Source organism: Zosterops lateralis, assembly GCF_965231275.1.
Source record: "Zosterops lateralis genome assembly, chromosome: 3".
NCBI lineage: Eukaryota > Metazoa > Chordata > Aves > Passeriformes > Zosteropidae > Zosterops > Zosterops lateralis.
Genome location: NC_139764.1, coordinates 36,473,105 through 36,492,701, shown reverse-complemented (window position 1 = coordinate 36,492,701; position 19,597 = coordinate 36,473,105). Strand labels below are relative to the sequence as shown.

Below are 19,597 nucleotides of genomic sequence, written 5' to 3'. Positions count from 1 at the left end.
GCCTTCTGCAGTGTGACAAAGCTGAGGCAAAAAGCCCACAAAAAAGCCACTTCTCCACTGCCTCCTCAGCCCAGGGTGCATTTGGTTTTATTTGTTCATTGCCCTGGAGGCATATACCTTTTGACTGCTGCCTTTATCCTAAGTGACGCCTGGCACGAGGGGAATACACAGGACTGTCACCTTCCTCCCATCTGTCATTCTCATCTGCCCTCCCAATCCCAGCTAAAGGCTACCCTGACAGGCCAGACAAACCAGCTGAAAATTCTGAAGGCACTATGGCTGGGAATGCCTGGCTTGCCTTAGCTGAGCCCCATGGGGTTGACAGACATGACAGATGTTGGGTCTGGACAGACTTGAGATATCAGCAGCTTTGCCTGGATGTCAAAGGCACATCATACACTGAACCAAATGAATGATGCCTCCCAAGTCATGAACAACAAAAAGCTAAACCAGAAACAGAAAAAAGCTGAAGGGAGGTAATTTTCTTTCCTCCAGAAAGGGATTTGGAGGCTGTTAAAAACAACTCTGATACAAAGTTAGCATTATCGGGGGTCTCTTTTGGGGGACTGACTTACACAGGAGCATAAATCAGCAGCAGTTCCAACCTAAAGTCCAAGTCTCTGACTGCAAATACTATTAGGGCCTACAACTGAATACCCAGAACTATACAGAATTAGGTGTGTGGATGTGTCTTGTTCCTATACTTTCCACCACTATGATCCTCATCTTTACCTTAACAAAGTGATGTCAAGAAATGTGAGGGAAAAAACCAAACATGACCCACAAAAGAAGAAAGTGCCTTCACATTTCCCAGTATCCAGTAGAAATTATTGAGCCTGATTTGGTAATCCGTCCAATTCAAGGTTGTTTTGATAGCCACACCATGGCAAGGGGGGGCACAGCATGGGAAAATGATTAACTTAATCCTCCTGCCTTGTTTGTTTGATGCTACCTCATTCCAGTGCGAGTCAATAAAACTTTGGGCACATACAACTTCCAGCAGCCGCCCGCTGGGCCAAAATGGGGATTAGCAAAGCTGCCTTTCTCTTTATTTTCTTTCTCAGCTCAGGTAAGAGTCCTTTGCCTTCTGCTTGCCTAGGTGAGACTGGGGCCAAACACTAGCAAGCTCCATGTGGTGAAGGTAGGTCCCTAAGTCAATGTGTCCCTCATTTCCTGGACAATGATGGATTTGTACCTTGCTAGTCAGAAAGAGCTGCTGTCGAATAAAGCGAGAGCTGTGGCTGTCCCAGAGCTGTGTTCAACACCAGAAGAGCAGCAGCCTTGGTATCTGCATGGGCAACTAATGGCCCCAGGCAAACATTTCCCATGCCCAGAGATTGGGGCACCCTTGGGAAGCAGCCTGTCAAAGGCTTGTACAAAACCCATAGCAGCAAGTGAGAAGTTATCTCTAATTTCAGCAGGCTTTGGATCAAATGCTAAAGGTAAAGCTGTGGTTACTGACAAGTATTGTTAAGCACAGTGATACTGATTTTCATCCTTTATGATAGGAGTTTTAAAGCTTTGAAATGAAATATTTAAAACAAAATGAAAAATTAACAGACTCCTTTATATTCCAGCAATTTCACATTTTCTGTTGACAAACATCTACAATAAAATGTTCTCCCTCGTTTTCCTGAGGGCAGTAGGTAGAAATTTACTCCCCAGTAACCTAGATCCCCTGCTCCAGGAATATGTCCAGAATTCTTTCTTACTACTCCACAAGAAGATAGGTGTTCCACTGATGGTAATATATGGATTTCAAGCTTATATACCAATTCTGTAAGTAAATATTCCACGTGTAGTATATATTCCAATCAGATTTCAATCAGATACCATACTCTCTTGTACTTTGAAATTACATATAATTGCATGGCACTTAAATTACTTTTTTAAACTACTGATAAATATATATCAGTACAGTTTTTATGAGTTTTTAATAGTTCAGACACTTAAGGTCAGAATACCAGGGACATATCATTGTATGATTGTATCGGGTTATAAAAGACTGAGAAAGAGGGAGGTTTTATTTGTTCATTGTTCATTGGTATCAGCTCTACGTGACTTGCTCAAAAGTGATGGTCCACAACTGCCTTAAAGCAAATTTTTATGTTTTCTGGTTTAGTACTGGTCAAATCTGGAAAGATGCATATGGAAATGAAGAAATTTGTTTGTTCACATGTATTTGAATATTCTGTTATCCTGTGCAATATCTGGGTTTATATAGATTTTAGTCAGACTAATATATTCCCTGATGCATTTAAAATCTCTTATATTATTTTCTTAAGTTTACACTTTGCAGTGTTTTTCAGACAACCAGCATCACCTTTTCTTTTCAATTATCTAAGTTCCTGCCAATCTATGTTCTTTTTAATTTATGCATATCATCCAGATTCCCATGTATTCATTCTTAATCCAACTGTAATCATTTTTTTTCTTACAATCACTGAAAAGGAATAATAGCCAAAGTAGAGCTCTCCGAAGAAACACAGAGTTTTAAGATGAGTAAATAAAGTTTGGAAAGGAGTATTTTCTTTTTCTAGTCCCCTGGACAGTGGCCTCAGTTAACTTAGGAAAAAATTCAGGAAGGGATGGACTGAATCCATCAGGAGAAATTAGTAGACTAGGCTATTGGTGCTCTGCATAGTCCTGCTGTAACAATAGGACTAGATATGGGAAACCTCAGTGTCAGGAATTTCTTAAGACATGCAGGTTTTATAGCATTGAGCCAATTCTGCAAAGAGACACAGAAAATGCCCTCAGGCAATTAATAATCTTACTTTCATTAGTGGCCCAAACATTTTTTATTTGGTGTGAATCTGTGTCATATGGAGATAGGTGATGAATGGCCCATATGTCATGGGAATTAGTAACACTGGAGTGATGTTGCAGTGAATTCAGCCCTAATATGAGTGCACAAATGATTCACAACATTTCCTGTGAGCATGCTATACAAAATTATGAACTTCCTGCATGTGTCAATAATAATCTAGATTGAAAAAATGAAATAATTAAACCATATCACTTGTGCGACATTATAACCTGATGCTGGAGATGGAAATAAACTCTTGTAGAAATAATAATAGAATAAACTCTTAGAAACATAGAAACACAGAATCTTTATAGACAGAAAAAGAAAGAAAATCAATTTGATGGTAAGCTCCATTGTGAGCAACAGTATTTTAGAGGTGTGTTAGACGTATTAGCAGGTACATAATATAAATCTTATGCATATGTAACTTTCAGATCTAATAATGCTAACTGATTTACCAATATAAAATCTTGAGTTAATTTGTTGCAATAGAGATGTAGTCTGACAATTTCATTACTAAATCTGCTCAATCCATTACAATAAAACAATTGTGGGCATTGTAAAAGGCTATATAGTAGCTTTGTGATTGAGGTTTCTTGCTCTAGGGCAGGACATCTTGGGACAAACAACTAGGCAGTGACCAATGAAGCTGCAGAGATCGCATAACCCACATGACAGGTCATAATCTCCCACCCACCTAACTCATGCTTCTCTAAAACCTTGATATGGGTATCACTTCCCTTTCTCTTTCTCTGGTTGACAACTTAGTCTCTCTCTCTGTTCCCCCTCACTTTTGTTTCACATGTTTTGCTTTTAGCTTTGAACTCATGCATAACTCTAATCAGAACTGCCTCTGCATCTTTCTTCTGCCTCTTTTTTCCCATGACATGTTGCAGTCTTTCAGCTGTGGTTCTGTCAGGAGACAGAAATTACCTCAGAGTTTATCACCTTTTACCCAGAATTATGCAAAATAAATTGTGTCTTTACCTGTCTGAGCTACATGGAAAATGGGACTGAAATCCAGAGATCTTAATTGCAGAATTCTCATTTGTAATGCCTGGTTCCTTTCTTTCCCTTCTAGTGAAAGGAGATATACTGGATGACTATTTAAGAACAGATGGTCTTTGGATACTTACTCGAAACAAACAGTTTTACAAGACAAATAATGAAAAAGAATGTGCGGAGAAATGTGAAGCTGAAAGAAATTTTACCTGCAGGTAATTTCTGTTGAATCTTAAAACTGTTCCATTGTGGGTGTCTGCATATCAGTGATATATTCCTACCTCTACTCAGAACCAACATCCCCATTCTGCTGCAGCTCTGCCTACAGCAGTGTCTCCCATGCCTGTGCCTTTAGCTTGTGACTTATCTGCACCCATAAGTAACCACAAGATGAAGTAAAGAGTGGATTTACAACATACTACTCAATTTATAGTAAGTGTTTGAGTTCCCATTCTTATCCAACATTACATGGAAAGCTGCTTGAGCCTCTTTAGGTGGATGCTGCTTTGTTTCACAAGAGTGCAAAGTTTCTAATTCACTGTAGGGACAGACACTAACCTGAGCAGCTAGGATGCTCTTGATAATGTTTTGCCAATTTCTAGTTTCTAGCTCCCCACGCAATAATTTATTCAAGTAGTCATATATCCTGAATAAATGAGCCACTTGAGAGTAGTAGATAATGCTCACCTCTAATGCAGTGTCTAAAATACTGAGTGCAGTATCTGAAAGATAAAAATTATTATAAGACAGTGCTAGCAAATTAATAATTTATATAAAAATAATTATGAGTTTAATCATTTGAATTGAATTTAAAATATTGCTTTCTATGTCAACTTTGCTTCCTTCTCAATTTCAACAGGGCTTTCCTATTCACCAGGAAAAAGCTACAGTGTTTAACACTGGCTGAAAATGCTAAAATGACAGTGTCATTCCCCAGCACGGACACAGTTCTTTATGAGAAGAGAAGTATGTGTACAGTAAGATGTTACATATTTGCTCATCAAGCCTATCCTAATGGCATCCTTCTGTTCTCTGCTGCAGTGCTGGAGCACATTCCTCTGTAGGGCAGAAAACCAATTGAGAAAATGGGAGCCAAACAGAAAGAAGCCACATTACTAAAAATGCTGTTCAGGAAGGATTGAATACGGAGGCCTAGATCCATGGCAGTCTCCATGTGCCATTTCAGCTGGGAAGTTACTTGTCTTCCTCCCAGGCACAGTTATATAGTCTTTACCTCCTCTCCCCGGGTGTCAGATGTGTCCAGCTTTATTATTTAAACAGGCTAAAACAATTTAGGAGGAACCTATTTTTTCCTAGCAGATTGGTCTTCTGTGCTTGCTCTAACATTTCCATTTCATCTTTTGAGGTTTGGGGAGATTCTTCCTGTACAAATATGAAAGGGGGAAAGGAAGGGGAAATCAAGATCATTGGCCTCAATAACTGGAAATTTTTCAGTGTCTGTTGCCAATAACAGCACCATCAACATGATTTGCATTCTCTGTCTTGGAATCCCACTAGAAAAATACCTGGGAGAGATGAGGCTAAGATGAATCAAAGGTTTGGATGCCACTTATGTGACAAGTGTATTTTGATAACTAAGTATTTTCTGGCTTAAAGGGCTAGCTGGATGACACCCACACTGCAAATGTGCTTATGAACAGTGCTTTTCCAAGAATCTCCAGCTGCTGGTGAAAGACACTCCTATTGATTCCAGTATTATGATAGTACAGGCAAACATTTTTTCGCATATCAAAAACTTGATATAGCTGTTCTCTTGACTTGATTTTATAGTTTTATAACAATGCTTCAGAATTTTTTCTCTTTAGATGCCTAGTAGCTGTAACTAATTTCTTTTAAAATACATTACAGAATGTTGCAGGCACAAGAGGTTCAAAGCACGAGTAAAACATGGTTCATCATGTATGGATGAGCTGCTGTTATATTTGCAGATTTTCAGTAGCAGGAAATGAATGTTGTGACACTACTGAATTAACAAATTTGTTTCCATTTCAGTTTACCTTATGCAGTGTAAAAGAGGGATTGGGACAGACTACAGAGGAACAGAAGCCAAAACTCAGAGGGGTGTTCCATGCCAGAAGTGGGCAGAAAAAATGCCCCACAAACCAAAGTATGTCCCCATTTACATTTCTTTTTGTTGTTCTGAACTTTTTCCAAGTTTTCTCATCTTCATATATATATACAGATTTATAGTGAAAATTATCAAGTCCTGTTGTCAGGTGACTTTTAAAAACAGCTTTATCTTCATCTGTCTTGTTACTTTAGACTCTACTAGCAGAGAACTGTGATGATCTCAATAAGGAAAGGACACATTGTCAGCTAGAGAAGTTGTGTCTAAATGTGAGGTGTCTTAAGCAGATTAAATGCTCCCTCTCTCAACATGATGAAGATTTTTGCTATTGGTAACAGTGGGTTCATAATTGCTCTCCTCTTATAAAGTGATAGCTGTTCAACTTTAGCCCCCCTACCTGCCATACAGTTAGTAAAAAAAAAAAAATAAAAAAAAAAATAAAAAAAAAAAAAAAAAAAAAAAAATTGATAAAAGTATTCAAGGGCCAAATGGATCTAGCTAGGTAGAGTCTTCTCAGGGCTGGCTGCCATTGGGCTCATTGAAGCAAGTGAGGAAGCAGAGGTCCTATTTCCTCTGATCTATGTTGAAGCTTTATTTTAAAAATTATTTTGTTGTTATTCTAATTAAATACACTTGAATGCACTTGTTCAGATAATTTAAAAGTAATTTAGTTTTCTCTGGGAAGATTACTGTAGGAAGAAGCCTAGATCTTGCTTCAGATCTCTGTGAGACCTAGTTGTGTTTGGTGAATAGTCTCCAGAAATACACAGATTTTGAAGGAGCTCCTTTAAGAGAAACACATGACAGAGCCACAGGTTGTAGTAAGCTGGTTAGATCAAGTGGACGCACATATTAAAAACAATTGTCCTTTGGGACTGTCATTGTCCTTACAGGCTGTAAGCTCACTTCTTATTGGCAGATGGGGCTAGGGAGAAAGCTACTAATAATTTTAGTTAGGAATGACTTTTCAGTTTTCATTTATGGCTTACAATGGGAAATCTGTTTCTCTCACTTTTACTGTGAATGAATAAAATTCACAGCTAGCTGAGCAAGTTGGACATTTCCCTTCTGTGCCACTAAAGCATTGGCATTAAAACAGAATTTTAATACTATTACAGTTATACACCTGAAAAATACCCCAATGCAGGGTTGGAAGAAAATTACTGCAGAAATCCTGATGCAGATGAAAATGGACCCTGGTGTTACACAACAGATCCTGCTAAGAGATATGATTACTGTGCCATCCCAGAGTGTGAGGACCACGTCATGCACACTGGAGAAGGTATATTTACTTTTAAGAGAAAGGATGTCCAAGTAGGTAATATTATTCCTGCTACATTTTTGAGTTTTATTTTTACGGATTTTTTCAAATTAGAATTTAAATCAAACTTAAGTACTTCTCAACAGAGAGATTGTTTTTTCTAATTAGCTTGAATTATCAAAGTTATTTTGTAAATATGGAAGAACTAAATTTTTTTAATCATTTGCTGATATTGTTTGCTTTATCTTCATCTGTCTTGTTACTTTTGACTCTACTGGCAGAGAACTGCAATGATCTGGATAAGGACTAAATTGCTTTTACATCAGTAATTTATTTAATTGTAACAAGAGTAAAGACTGACCCAAGTGCTGTGTAACACACTGGACTCCCATTGCTAACAGTACATACGGATACATGACAAATTCCTCCCTGCAAATGAAACATATTCCTGAAGCATTATTAATCTGGCCAGGCTGCAATGTATGGTTTTCTGAATTCCTTTCATTGCTAGCTGGAGCAAACCCTGCTTGTCCTTTCAGCATAATCTTCCATGGACAGGCTGGTGCGTTCCTTGCTTTGTTTTCCCTCTGCCTAGGGCCTACAGGGGAGTGCATGCAGTGTAACGGCGAGGATTACCATGGGGAAGTTTCAAGAACAGAGTCTGGACTTGAGTGCCAGCGCTGGGATGCCCAAGAGCCTCATATGCATGGATTTATCCTGAAACAGTGAGTGAAGCTCAGCACCAAATTAATTCCCACAGAGCCTGGGAGAGCCTGCCTGCAGCCAGCCTCATTGCTACACACACACATGACCCTTGCTGACTCATAAGTTTCTCCTTAATTTTCAATGTGCAGCTATCCAGAGAAGGATCTGAGGATGAATTATTGCCGCAATCCTGATGGTGAACTTCGGCCCTGGTGTTTCACTACCAACCCGAATAAACGCTGGGAATATTGCAACATTCCTCGTTGCAGTGAGTCTGATTTCCTGAGATCACTCCAGAGGGTAGCTCACTAAAATTGTGGAGGGTAGGAAAAGACAAGAAACCACAGTTCTGAGTAACCTCGAGGTATCTCTGTGAAGCAGGGAAAGTGCACATTAATAAGCAGAATCTCTCATTAAACTTCTATTATGTATAATCATGCATGGTCAGTGAGGATGAAGGTGTCACAAAGTGCAAAACAGCCAAAGATGTTATGGTAAACCATAATTTGCCTTTAACCACTTTACTTCTCAACTTACCTGGGAGGCAAGACATTAAGGTTAAATCAGGTGGTAGTTTACTACTGATCTGTTAACTCAAGGAAATAATCTAAATTACCACGTGAACATACTGTGGTATTTTATCTGGGTCTGATCTGCACAGCCAGCACTGACTTTTTCTTAGCAAGGGATGAATCCTGAGAAACAAATTCAAGCCTCAGGAGTAAAACCTGACTTATCAGCCAGCTAGCTTAACCCATTAATCTGAGCACACTAAATATGGATATTTCCAAGGCACTGAATTAAGGGGTAACATTCCCAGTTGTAGAAGTGGATTGCACTTTGAGAAAAAAAAAATATAAGTGTGTTTTTTCTCTCTTCTTATGTATCTGCACTTGCCAGTGCTCTAAGCAGTGGTGTGTGTTTGCTAAATGTAGTTCTCTTCAGCATGCCTAATTACAGAGGGCAGAATGACTATTTATAGACTTTCATATGATAAATTGTGACAGTTACCATAGCATTTCCATCCTGTGCTTAAAACTTAAAGTTTAAGGAACATACCAACCTTTTAGGGTCATACACATGTCCTTGGGAAATGCTATATATTATAGGCATGTGCTGTAAATTAATTTTTCATTTGCCTTCTGCAGGTTCTATGCCTCTGATCATTACTCTTATTTTCTTTGCTGTTCCCCACATGGCAGACCATTTCACTTTCTTTCTTTTTTCATTCCTTCTGTCCCTCTTCCCCAATTCACTGACTCCAGAGGCTCAGCTCCAAAGGCTGCTCTGCTTTCTCTCACTGTTTCTTTTGGGTCCTTTCTGCCCTTCCACGGTACCTGTGTGTTTTATATTACTGTACTCCATCTCACTTGGGTTTACAAGACTGTACAAGACTACTTACTGCCTTTCCTGTTCTGCTCTCAGGGGACTGCAGGCACAGAGTCTGGATCAAACCAGCAAAGTTATTTACTGGCTGCTGTAAAAGGGCAGACACAGGACATCCATCTGGCAGTCTGGAGGCCCACAAAAAAATGTCCCCTTTGATTTTGACATTGCTTTTAACCAGTGTAACCTCTACTGAAAGAAAAAAAAAATGCACCTTCAACATTACAGAAACAAAGAGGTTTATATATTTTTGACAGCACTACTTACCATAGTTTTTCTCCCCTCCTCTGCCCTCCCCTGCCCTCCCCTTCCCTCTCCTTTTCTTTTTTTTCTTTTCCTGTTACAGCTACACCCCCACCAGTCTCTAGCCCAGACTCCCAGTGTCTTTCAGGGAAAGGAGAAGACTATCGAGGAAGGATAGCCATCACGGAATCAGGAAATGCCTGTCAACACTGGAACACACAGCTTCCTCACAAACATGGCTGGATTCCTGACAGATATCCCTGCAAGTACGCTGAGCCTCATCATCCTAACAAATACCAAAGAACAGTTATTCCCTATCAATCCAGATGCAGAGGCAAGAGGAGGACAGGCTTTCCTCCTTCATGTTTTTAATTCTCAGTTTGTTGGTGCTCATTACTTCTGTTCAGATCTTGCTCTTCATTTTTTTTTCTGCCTCCCTGTTTATTCTCATATATTTTTCTCACTTGTCTCCTCCACATCCCACAGCAGAGCTATAAGTAGTTCACTACTTTTATGTTAAAAATCCTTGGCTGTGTTTTGGCATATTTTCAATGCATTACTCTTCCGAAGAGTGATGCTCCAAGGACAACAAACTCCAATACATCCTTGAGCTCCAAGGTCAGAGGAACTGGGTTTGCAGAGCATTACCGATGTGCAGGAATAGCTGGGACTGACCTGGCTTATGGCTCTGTAGTTTGATCCTGTGAGTTTTCCTGGGGAGGTGAAACCCTGTCCACTCTCACAGGGCAGAGAGCAGCGTGCACCAGTGCTCCTATTTACACACTTCCAGTCTGTCACATCCAGCCTTGCCTGGTTCTTACTGTAATCTCAGGGATATCAGTGCCTGCAGTTTTGAAGTCAGCTCTTACTGCTGCATTTTGACCTCAACAACAAGAGCAGAAAGTGTAAGCATTGGAAAAGGGGATATCATTAAATGCAGATTGAACTGAAGAAGTATGATTACACCACTTAGTCTGATTTTTGTATGTAGAGTGGTAAGGAGAAACATCTTTGACTAAAGCTTGATTTTTCCCTGTATAATTAAATTTAGCACAAAATTCATGTTTACAGAACTAAGGATTTCTAATTCTTCAGGTTCATGAGATGCCTTGGGAAGATGAGGAACTCACTAGTCCCATGCATCTACTGTGGACCAGAGATCCCATGTGGATGATATTGCGAGTGTACCTTGAATGGTACACTCTGGATTTCTTCTGGAATTGGCCAAGCATCTACTGGCACACTAACTAGACAGGTGGAAAATGGCTTTTCCAGGTTGGAAAAAACCATTTTCCTATATCTTCAGCATTTAGACTGTGAAGTCGAAGATCATTGATTAGTCCCAAAGGAGTGATGCATGCATTGATCAATTTCCAAAAATAATAAATACACCACTGAGTTGAATTCTGCGTGCAGTAGCTGTGAATAGTCATACACACAACTCTTCTGGACTTTTATGAGTAGTTTAAAGTCAGTGTTCCTGTTTCCTGTTTTAAGGGGCTTACAGGAAAACTACTGTAGAAATCCTGATGGAGAGAAGAAGCCTTGGTGCTACACCACCAACAGCAGCATTAGATGGGAATATTGCACAATTCCTCCCTGTGACAGGACAGAACAAGGGATTGCTGGTATGAATAGTGGACTATACTTGAGATAAGGCCTTTAAAACAGTGAAAGATTTATTGTTTCATATTGGAAATGTATTAAATCTTCTTTTTTCAGTCACTTTTTCACTCTTAATGTTTGTCTGCCTGGCATGTTGCAAAATCTTTCAAATATCAAACTTTCACTGGTTAAGGAAATACAGTGAAGGATGCATAACATGAGCTGACTCAACAGAAGAATTACAGGATGAAAGATATTTATGTTTTTGTATTCCTTTCTTCCCAAAGGTAGGCCAATTATAGCAAGCTCATTGAAAAATGAAAAGGTTTAAAGAGATGCAAAATTGCTAAATAAAATTAACTCCTATTTTTGGAAGTTAGGCACAAATGAGAGGACATGAGTTTTCAATGTAATTAAAAATCACATTGAAACACTCATTTATCTAAGTACAAAATTAACAAGAAAGTCTTAGCATAATCAAAAGGCTAATAGAAAGACTGAAGTTTAACATAATGTCTGTTTGAGAAATATCATGAGCAAAATCACCAGTATCTAATCTCTGAGGATTTTGCATGAGAACTTTCTTTTCTTTAATTCTGACGTGTTCACTTATACCAAAATGAAACTAACTGGTGAACCCTTCACTGAAAAATATCTAACATAAGATGTTAAAACTGTGATAGTTTTTGCAGTATCTTTGGAAATGTCCTTCTGCTGCAGGACTGATGACTTCACTGGACACTATCTGCATAAACGAGTCATTCATTTTTGTCACCCTGTGTGTTTGAGGCTTTCTTGTGCCTGCTCGGTAAGAACATTAAAATCACAATGCCAAAGACCAGTTTCTGTTGTTCTCCGCAGATGTGCCTGTACAAGGTCCCCTAACAGAGGAGTGCTACCGAGACAAAGGCCAGAGTTACCGTGGCACAACTTCTGTCACTGCATCGGGAAAGAAGTGCCAGGCCTGGAGCTCCATGTTCCCGCATAGGCACAGAAAAACCCCAGACCTGTTCCCAGACGCGTACGTTTATCTCACTTTTTTCTCGCTCTCTATGGCAAAAACTGTTGCTGGTTGTATTCTCTTTGCACAGCTGTGCTTTAAAAAACTGCTAGGGAATATATTGATAAAAGACAACTTTTCTAAGAATGTTTTCTGTTAGTCTCATTTGTAAGAATTGTGTTTTCTTGTTATCAAAATTCTGGGGAAAAATACAGCTGTGTCCCTTACTCTTAATCTGATCTTCTGCAACCAACACCAGGAGATTTGCATCTAGAGACAAGGCATCTACTGAAATGCATGTTTTGTTTATGAATTTGAGACTTTTTGCTGTGGTCTTTCTAATGATTTAATCTGGGGAGGACACAGCATTTATGATACAAAACATGCAGTCAGATATGTCATGCTTAGAAATACCAACTATGTGTTCTTTGCAGTTGGAATTGGGCACCCAGAATTGCATACACTGAGATTTCCGCTTGATTTATCTTCTTGAGATTAACAAAACTGGACCAGGAATGACTGGATCTGTGATAAGCTAACCAAAATCACTAATGTGCCAATTTTTAATAAGGGCAGGAGAGCAACAGGATCACAATTACAGAAGCAATTGTGAGGAAATCCATCACGCTTAGTGGATTATAAGCAGGAAGGTTGATACTTTTCTAATTTTTTGCCCTTTTTATGCTGTCACTCTAAATAATTTGAAATTTTCAGTTATATTTTGGAATCAAAAACTGGAACATCCTCAGAGGGGATGGTATCTTTCAAAAACATTTAAAAAATTAAAACCAAGTTGGGAAAATGTGGAATTCATGTGTTCTGTCATATTCAGAGAAAAAGCATTTCTGTTTTTCTCTTCTGAGACTGTGCTGTGATTCAGGATGGGAAAATACTGCAACTCTGCAAATTATTAAAAAGAGAAATTCTACTCCCTACGCCTCAGCCAGTACAGACACAGGAGTGGTCTCACTGAAGTCAGTAGAAATGGGGTTTGGGGGATGTAAGGGGGATCAATTGCATAAGCATTTGTTTGCCATTCTTCTGAATATGAGAAAGAACCTTATGACATTTTTTTAAATTTTGGAAAAGCGAAAGTCCCCCCCCCATAGTATGAATCTTCCTGCATATTTATTACTAAATCACACATTCTGACAATTGTGTGTGCTTACACACACCTACTTGTAAATTAAAATAATTGCTATATGGGTGGGACAATTGTTTAGGTACTCAGTACATTGAAAAATTACAGCCCAAGTATAAGCCAGTAGTTGAATTGTCTCCTTATGCATAAATATATTCAAGACTCTAATGCTCATGTGAAATACAACTCTTCACTAGCATCACAACCACAGATGTGTTTGCTGGTACTAGGATATCTATAAGTATCCTATAAGTAAAACCAACAAGAAATCCATTTATTTGTACTATGTACAAATATGTCCTATGTACATAGGACATCTTTTTGTCCATATATTCCTATGCTTACTTTCAGTATTGTGCGGCACAACTGTTGACTTTTATTTGTGCAGGGATTTGAGGGACAACTACTGTAGAAACCCAGATGGTGACAGCAGCCCATGGTGTTTCACCACGGACCCCAACACGGTTTGGGAGTACTGCAATCTCAAGAGGTGTGATGACCATACCCAAGAGCCTGCCCTGAATGCCTCCCCTGGCGTGGTCGAACAAAACACTGGCCCAGCTACATCCACCACATCTGGTAACAGCTGGCTATAAGTGTCATCTCCTGTAGAGTCTGCAGGTAAAGGAAATAGCAACATATCAAAATTATTCTTCAGTGTCATGGTTTTACCACAGCCAGAAACTAAGTACCATGTGGCTGCTCACTCATTCCCTCATCCTTTCTTTGGTGGGGATGTCCCTCAGCAGCAATTAGTGGGACTAATTCCATTCTTATTCTATTACTTATTCCATCCAGTGAATGCAATAAGTATGTTGTTCTTTAGAATGGAATATCCCTGTGGCCAGGCCAGGTCAGCTGTTCTAGCCATGGTTCTGCCCAGCTTCTTATGTACCTCCTCACTGGCAGAGAAGGGGAAACTGAAAAATCCTTGAGTTCGAGTAAGCTCTACTTAGCAACAACCAAAATATCAATGTGTTATAATCGTTATTCTGATATTAAACCTAAAACACAGCACTGCACCAGCTATTAAGAAGAAAATTAACTCTGTCTAAGCCAAAACTAGGACATTGACTAGGCTGCAATGTAACAGTTACATTCCTCCTGCAGCTTTCAGATCTGTACTGCTGCATTTTGCAGCAAGTGTTCTTTAGTTAGTACATGTCCTGTAGTCTATGTCATTTTACAGTGCATTCTGAAGGATGTCTTTCTCATTTAGGTGAACAGGAAGAAAACAAACATTTCTAGTATTTCTCTAACTGTTGAAATATGTGACTTATTATTATAAGAATTTTGGTTGTGTTGTCCTTTCTGTTTTCAGCAGGGTGACCTTAGCTTGTATTGCTCACAGGCAGCTTTGTTTTGCAAAATTAAATAAATTAGGTTTCACTCTGTCCTGTTTTGTTACTTCCTTAATGAACAGTCCACTTTGGTCAAAGTAGTATGACATTTCTTAAAGTACAGTGGAGCTTTGCATGAGTTATTTATTTTGCAAAGGAAGGTAGCAGGGCTGAACAAAACATACATTCCTAAATTGAATTGTATGCACTTCTTACACACAGCAGGAAAAAAAGTACCTGTAGCAATATCCTTGGAAGCAAAAGTTGCTCTTTCAGTCTAACAGGCCACTGAAATATGCTTCTCTCATGAAAGTGCTTACTGATACCAACTTAGCAAAAACCTTGAAGTCTTTCCAGATTTTTGCAATATGATACAGAAAATGTTTAGCCTGAAGTTCCTTGATAGGAATATATATTCACCCTGAATTCATGCATGGAAGTGTTAAAAAACATTAATTTTGTAGTGAATTTACTTTGGGAAGCATAGATAACTGTGGCCTAAAATTAATCCAACTTCAACTATAAGCAGGTAAATGCACATAATTTGGACTTTCAAGGCTCATAAATAGTTTCAGAAGCTCAACATTTCTGCATGAAGCCTAAGAACTGAGGTATACACAGCATTTTTTTCTTAACTCACAGAGTCAACCCGAATAACAGGAAAATTGTATAAGTTAATATCTTATTCATACTAGCCCAGTGTTGTGAATATCCCACTCAGCTGAGGCAAAGCCTCTAATATACTGCCTGGACTTGGAGACTGTGGGCAGTGTGTTCATTGATAGAGTCAAACATCATCAGACATGGGTATTCATATCCTGCTATGCCTGCATTTTAAGAAACAGCATCAAAACAGTTAAATTATTTTTGTCGAGGAAGTGGATAATCAGGAAAGTTCCATTTCTGTGTGTGTAATTGATCTCACAGTGACCTGGGGATGTACTCATATCCACGACTGGTCAATCTTCAGACCAAGAGCATGGCCTGGATGCTTAGACACAAGTGGGTTTCCCCCCCCCAATTCTTTTACTCCAGCAGGTCTAATAAAATACTTTCTCTCTCTACAGTCCTTGTATCTGTCACATTTTAAAGCCTTTGGAGCTACAATATTATTCCTGCCAGTATTTTGCTGTTTGCAAGCCTAGTGTCCCCTTTTCTAGAGGAGTTACTTTATACTCTCTTTTCCTCCCTAGGCTGAAGTTGGAGGACATCTGGTCTGCCAAGAGAAGACAGATTTGTCCAATATGGAGTCACCTCTTAGGGACTGGACTGTGCCCAGCCATCAAAGCCTGGTTTTGTCCGAATTCCTGGTTTTGTTTCTTGGATCAAGAATGCAGTGGCTTTCCCACTGAATCTGGATGCAGGCTATTTTTTCTGGAAAGCAGTCCCTGTGACAGCAACAACGTTCCAATTATGGTTATATGACTGGTTTTCAAAATTATGTGATAATTCATAGGAATCCTAAATAAATACCACTACTGGCTGAGTGTAAGTAGCTATTGCAAAGCAATAGCCAAGCTGATCAATTGCTGCTGTCTGTCAGAGTATCTGTGTTGTACCTGTGTGAGTCAACCATGGTTACATGTGACAGCAGCTGTAAGGCTCCTACTACAACTCTATTACACCCCAAAGTACTTAAATCTAGGAATTAAATTGAAGGTTCCTTTACAGTAGTTGGCTCAAAGAGAAATCTCAACCAGATACTCTCAAGAGGTGAAAAATCACACAAAAGTTTACTGGCAAAAACATAGAAAATAAAGGGACTTTGGCAATGGGATTAAATATTACACCATATTCAAGATAAAACCACTTATCATAGCATTACTTAGTATTAATTTAGTACTTGGCACTTACTTAGCCCATTTCACCTAGTAACCTTTAAACCTATGAGATCTTGTGTTACCCACAAAGTTCCAGGAAAAGAGAACTACGATAAGAGAGACAGAGAAAGACAGAAAGACAGAAGAGATTTAGAAAAACACATGTAGAGCTCCCACCTCCTACAATTCCATTGTGGGTGAGAGAGGAACCCCAGGAAGCTGGCAGGGTCAAGACTATGTGCTGCCCCTGTGCTCCATCTATTAAGCCTCCATGAGCCTTTTCCCTAAGGAGAGACTTCCAGTTGCTTGGCCAGCCAGGGGCTGAGTTAGCACCAGCCCCTCCATGTCATTGATGGATTGATAGCTCTGCCAGGTCTGGGGGGGAGTCTGGGGGCAGGGCAGGGCACCACCTCACAGAGCAGCATATAAGCAGGCATTCCAAGTGTCCCAAAAATATCTCAAGACACTAAACTTATCAAGTCCCTGACAATGATCCTGGATCTCAGGACATTGACCAGAACCACTGCATAGGACCTTACATTTTTTGATCTAATCAAGGTACCTTTCATCTCCTGATCCCATCTAGCAGGCAGAGTAGAAAGGAAAAAAGAGGAAAGCATGCTGAAACTCCTGTAAGGGGCAACTGCTATTCAAAAATCTAGTTAATATCCCTTTATGAAGTTCATTCCCCCCAGCACCTCTTGAGTCCAAAAACTGTCCAAAGGACAATCGGGCTCTGGGGGAAAGTTCATGCAGCAATCTTTCAGCACCCGAGAGTCAAGCAGATCATCCATGATTTCCACTGTGTTCTTGGAGGGGACACTTTCCTTCTGTGAAGTTTAACATTACCTTAATATTAGATAATTTACACAACTATTTTCGATATTTGAACTTGTAAGCTGGGGGTGGTTCCAAGAGTTTTTTGTCTCAGGCCTGACCTTTAAATTTTGGAATGAATAACAAAAATTTTGGAGAAGCCCGACAGTATATCAGTTCCTTCTTGGTTACTGTTAGGAAGGCCACCACTTCCCACACACTCCCAGTACTTTTATCACATGTTGGAGCAGGGAGAGGGATCAGTTCTCCTCCCTCTCACAAGTTTAAAACTTTCATGCAGCAGTATGAAACAGTACGGTTAAAAGACTAGAGTCCTTTACCACGTGTTTTCTCTTCAGAAAGCTTTATTTCATTTCCCCAGTAAAATTTTCAAAAAGTTTCTGTCCTTGTAACTTTAACTCTGTTGCAGGGTGTGGTGTTATCACCTTCAGCTCTGCGGTTTGATATGCTAATTCCTTAACAAAAGGGCAGGGCTGAGTGTGAGTGTCCAAGGGCACCTAATGGTTGTAAAATCAATAATGATAAATCAACCACATGCTAAAAAATTCCTGTGTGCTGTTTGAATGAAAATAGCTTGGAGAGTGGCTATGCACACCTAAAATGCTATTCTGCATAGAAGCTGTGACCACCCCAAATTGGTCAGTAACCAGTCAAGTTTCACATGGCACCTCAGAGTGAGACTCTGAGTAATAATGGCAAAGTGATACCTGTTCATGGCAGAAGGCAGAATGGCACCCCTTCACATCTGAAATATTTGTATCCAATGCCATCCAGACACATCCTGATGACAATGTGGTTGTTCAAATCCAAACTCATGTCCTGAAGCCAGAGAAGTCACAGAAGTTGCAGCAGAAAGGACACCTGGGTACATCCAGTCTCGGAGTTGCTGCACTGCCATGGAAGGAGAGGCAGGCAAGCTGCACAGTACTCAGGGGCTGCAGCACAAAATGACAAAATGGGAGCAAGCTAGCACCAAGAGGTAGTAATCACCAGCTCTAGTAGCTGGCTGGATAATCAGAGGTAACTGTTTACATGGAAGAACTTAGTAAATATTTCATTTTGAACCATTGTTGACTCCTGAATGTGGAGGTCATTGGAGTGTTTCAAGTGCTTTTTGCCATGGGGCCTGGATCCATAAACATTGGTAAATAACTGAAGGCACATATGTGAGTCACTTAACAGCATTTCTATTTAGGATACCCACAGGGTTATTGTGGATTTGATGCAGTGTAAATGCTTCTTTTACTACATACCTGTCTGGCAACAGAAGTTGTCAACATAAAAAAGCTAGGAAGCTGTGTTTCATTTTTGTTCCTCCTACTCTTGTAATTCCTTTTTTTGCTTATAAAGCCTTCCACTAATGTATTTTATGTGGAAGCTTTAATAACAGAGACAGCACAGTGGAAAAGAATCTTTAACTAGAGGCTTCTGAGAGGCAGAACAAAGTAACAGAAGGATGAATATCAGTCTTTCTTGACTGAAATCAAATAAAACCCTGGTGACAGTCTCCCTGCCACTACTCTGCCATTCATGGAAGCAAGGAGAATAGTCCTTAGTGAAGTACATGTTTTTGTTGAAAATGTAAAAGGCAAAATACTGAACATAGTGCATAATATGTCAGTGATTCACCTTCCTCTTTCATGTATGTATTCTTTTTTCCATACTGCTCTTCTGCTCACTTTCCCGTCTCCCAATACTCCTTAGGCTTTGAATTCTCATTTACCCAAGCTGTCGAATTCCTGTGAAGGAGAAACCTTCATCCAGGACTTTTTTTACCAGCTACAAGGAAAATGAAATCTAGTCATCTGAACTAAAACATAGCACTGATTTCTGTAGAAAATTAAAAACTTAACTTTTCCTTTATGTTTTGGCTGCTGCAAACCGTGGGTGCACATGTAATACAGGAAAGTGATATGCAGGTTGCAAGAGACACCTGAAGGAGAGCTCATCCCAACACCTGCTCAGAACAGGTTCAGATGTGTCAGATTGCTTAGTGCCTCATTCCTATCAAATTTGGAATGCCCCCAAGGATGAAAATCCCACATCCTCTCTGGAGCCCGTCCCAGCGTCTGAATACCTCAATGGAGGAGTAATTTCTCCTCATATCTAACCTTAACTTCTGTTACTACAGTTTGTGTCCTTGCATTTTGTCCTTCACCTGCTGCTCCTCCAGGATGACTCTGGGTCCATTTCCCCTCAGCTTTTCACTATTAACTGTAGACAGCACTAAGATCTCTCCCCTTATCCTTTCCTCTCCAGGATGAAGAAGATTCTTCACTTTCCTTGTACACCAGAGGCCCAGCCCGGCAGCGCTTGGTGGCCCTGCACTCCAGGCCTGGGCCCACTCCAGTCTGTCTCC

At 39.7% G+C, this 19,597-nt stretch overlaps 1 protein-coding gene across 1 annotated transcript; it reads left to right on the top strand.

Moving 5' to 3' along the window:
• Positions 1–953: 953 nt before the first annotated feature.
• Positions 954–16,107, top strand: LOC310907509 (plasminogen-like). Its single transcript, XM_083857768.1, has 12 exons — positions 954–1,069; positions 3,891–4,026; positions 4,671–4,777; positions 5,825–5,939; positions 7,019–7,182; positions 7,757–7,886; positions 8,016–8,134; positions 9,599–9,761; positions 10,993–11,123; positions 11,962–12,121; positions 13,630–13,862; positions 15,775–16,107. The coding sequence occupies exons 1-11, from the start codon at positions 1,021–1,023 to the stop codon at positions 13,835–13,837; spliced, it is 1,482 nt and encodes a 493-aa protein (XP_083713894.1). The 5' UTR covers positions 954–1,020; the 3' UTR covers positions 13,838–13,862; positions 15,775–16,107.
• The last annotated feature ends 3,490 nt before the right edge of the window (positions 16,108–19,597 follow it).

What these genes read in the sequence shown, in the direction of transcription:
- LOC310907509 (XM_083857768.1), top strand. Translation starts at nt 1,021, where the DNA reads ATGGGGATTAGCAAAGCTGCCTTTCTCTTTATTTTCTTTCTCAGCTCA. An exon ending in AGTTCTTTATGAGAAGAGAA is followed by an intron (nt 4,778 to 5,824) that starts GTATGTGTACAG and finishes TTTCCATTTCAG; the next exon opens with TTTACCTTATGCAGTGTAAA. An exon ending in CCTGACAGATATCCCTGCAA is followed by an intron (nt 9,762 to 10,992) that starts GTACGCTGAGCC and finishes TCCTGTTTTAAG; the next exon opens with GGGCTTACAGGAAAACTACT.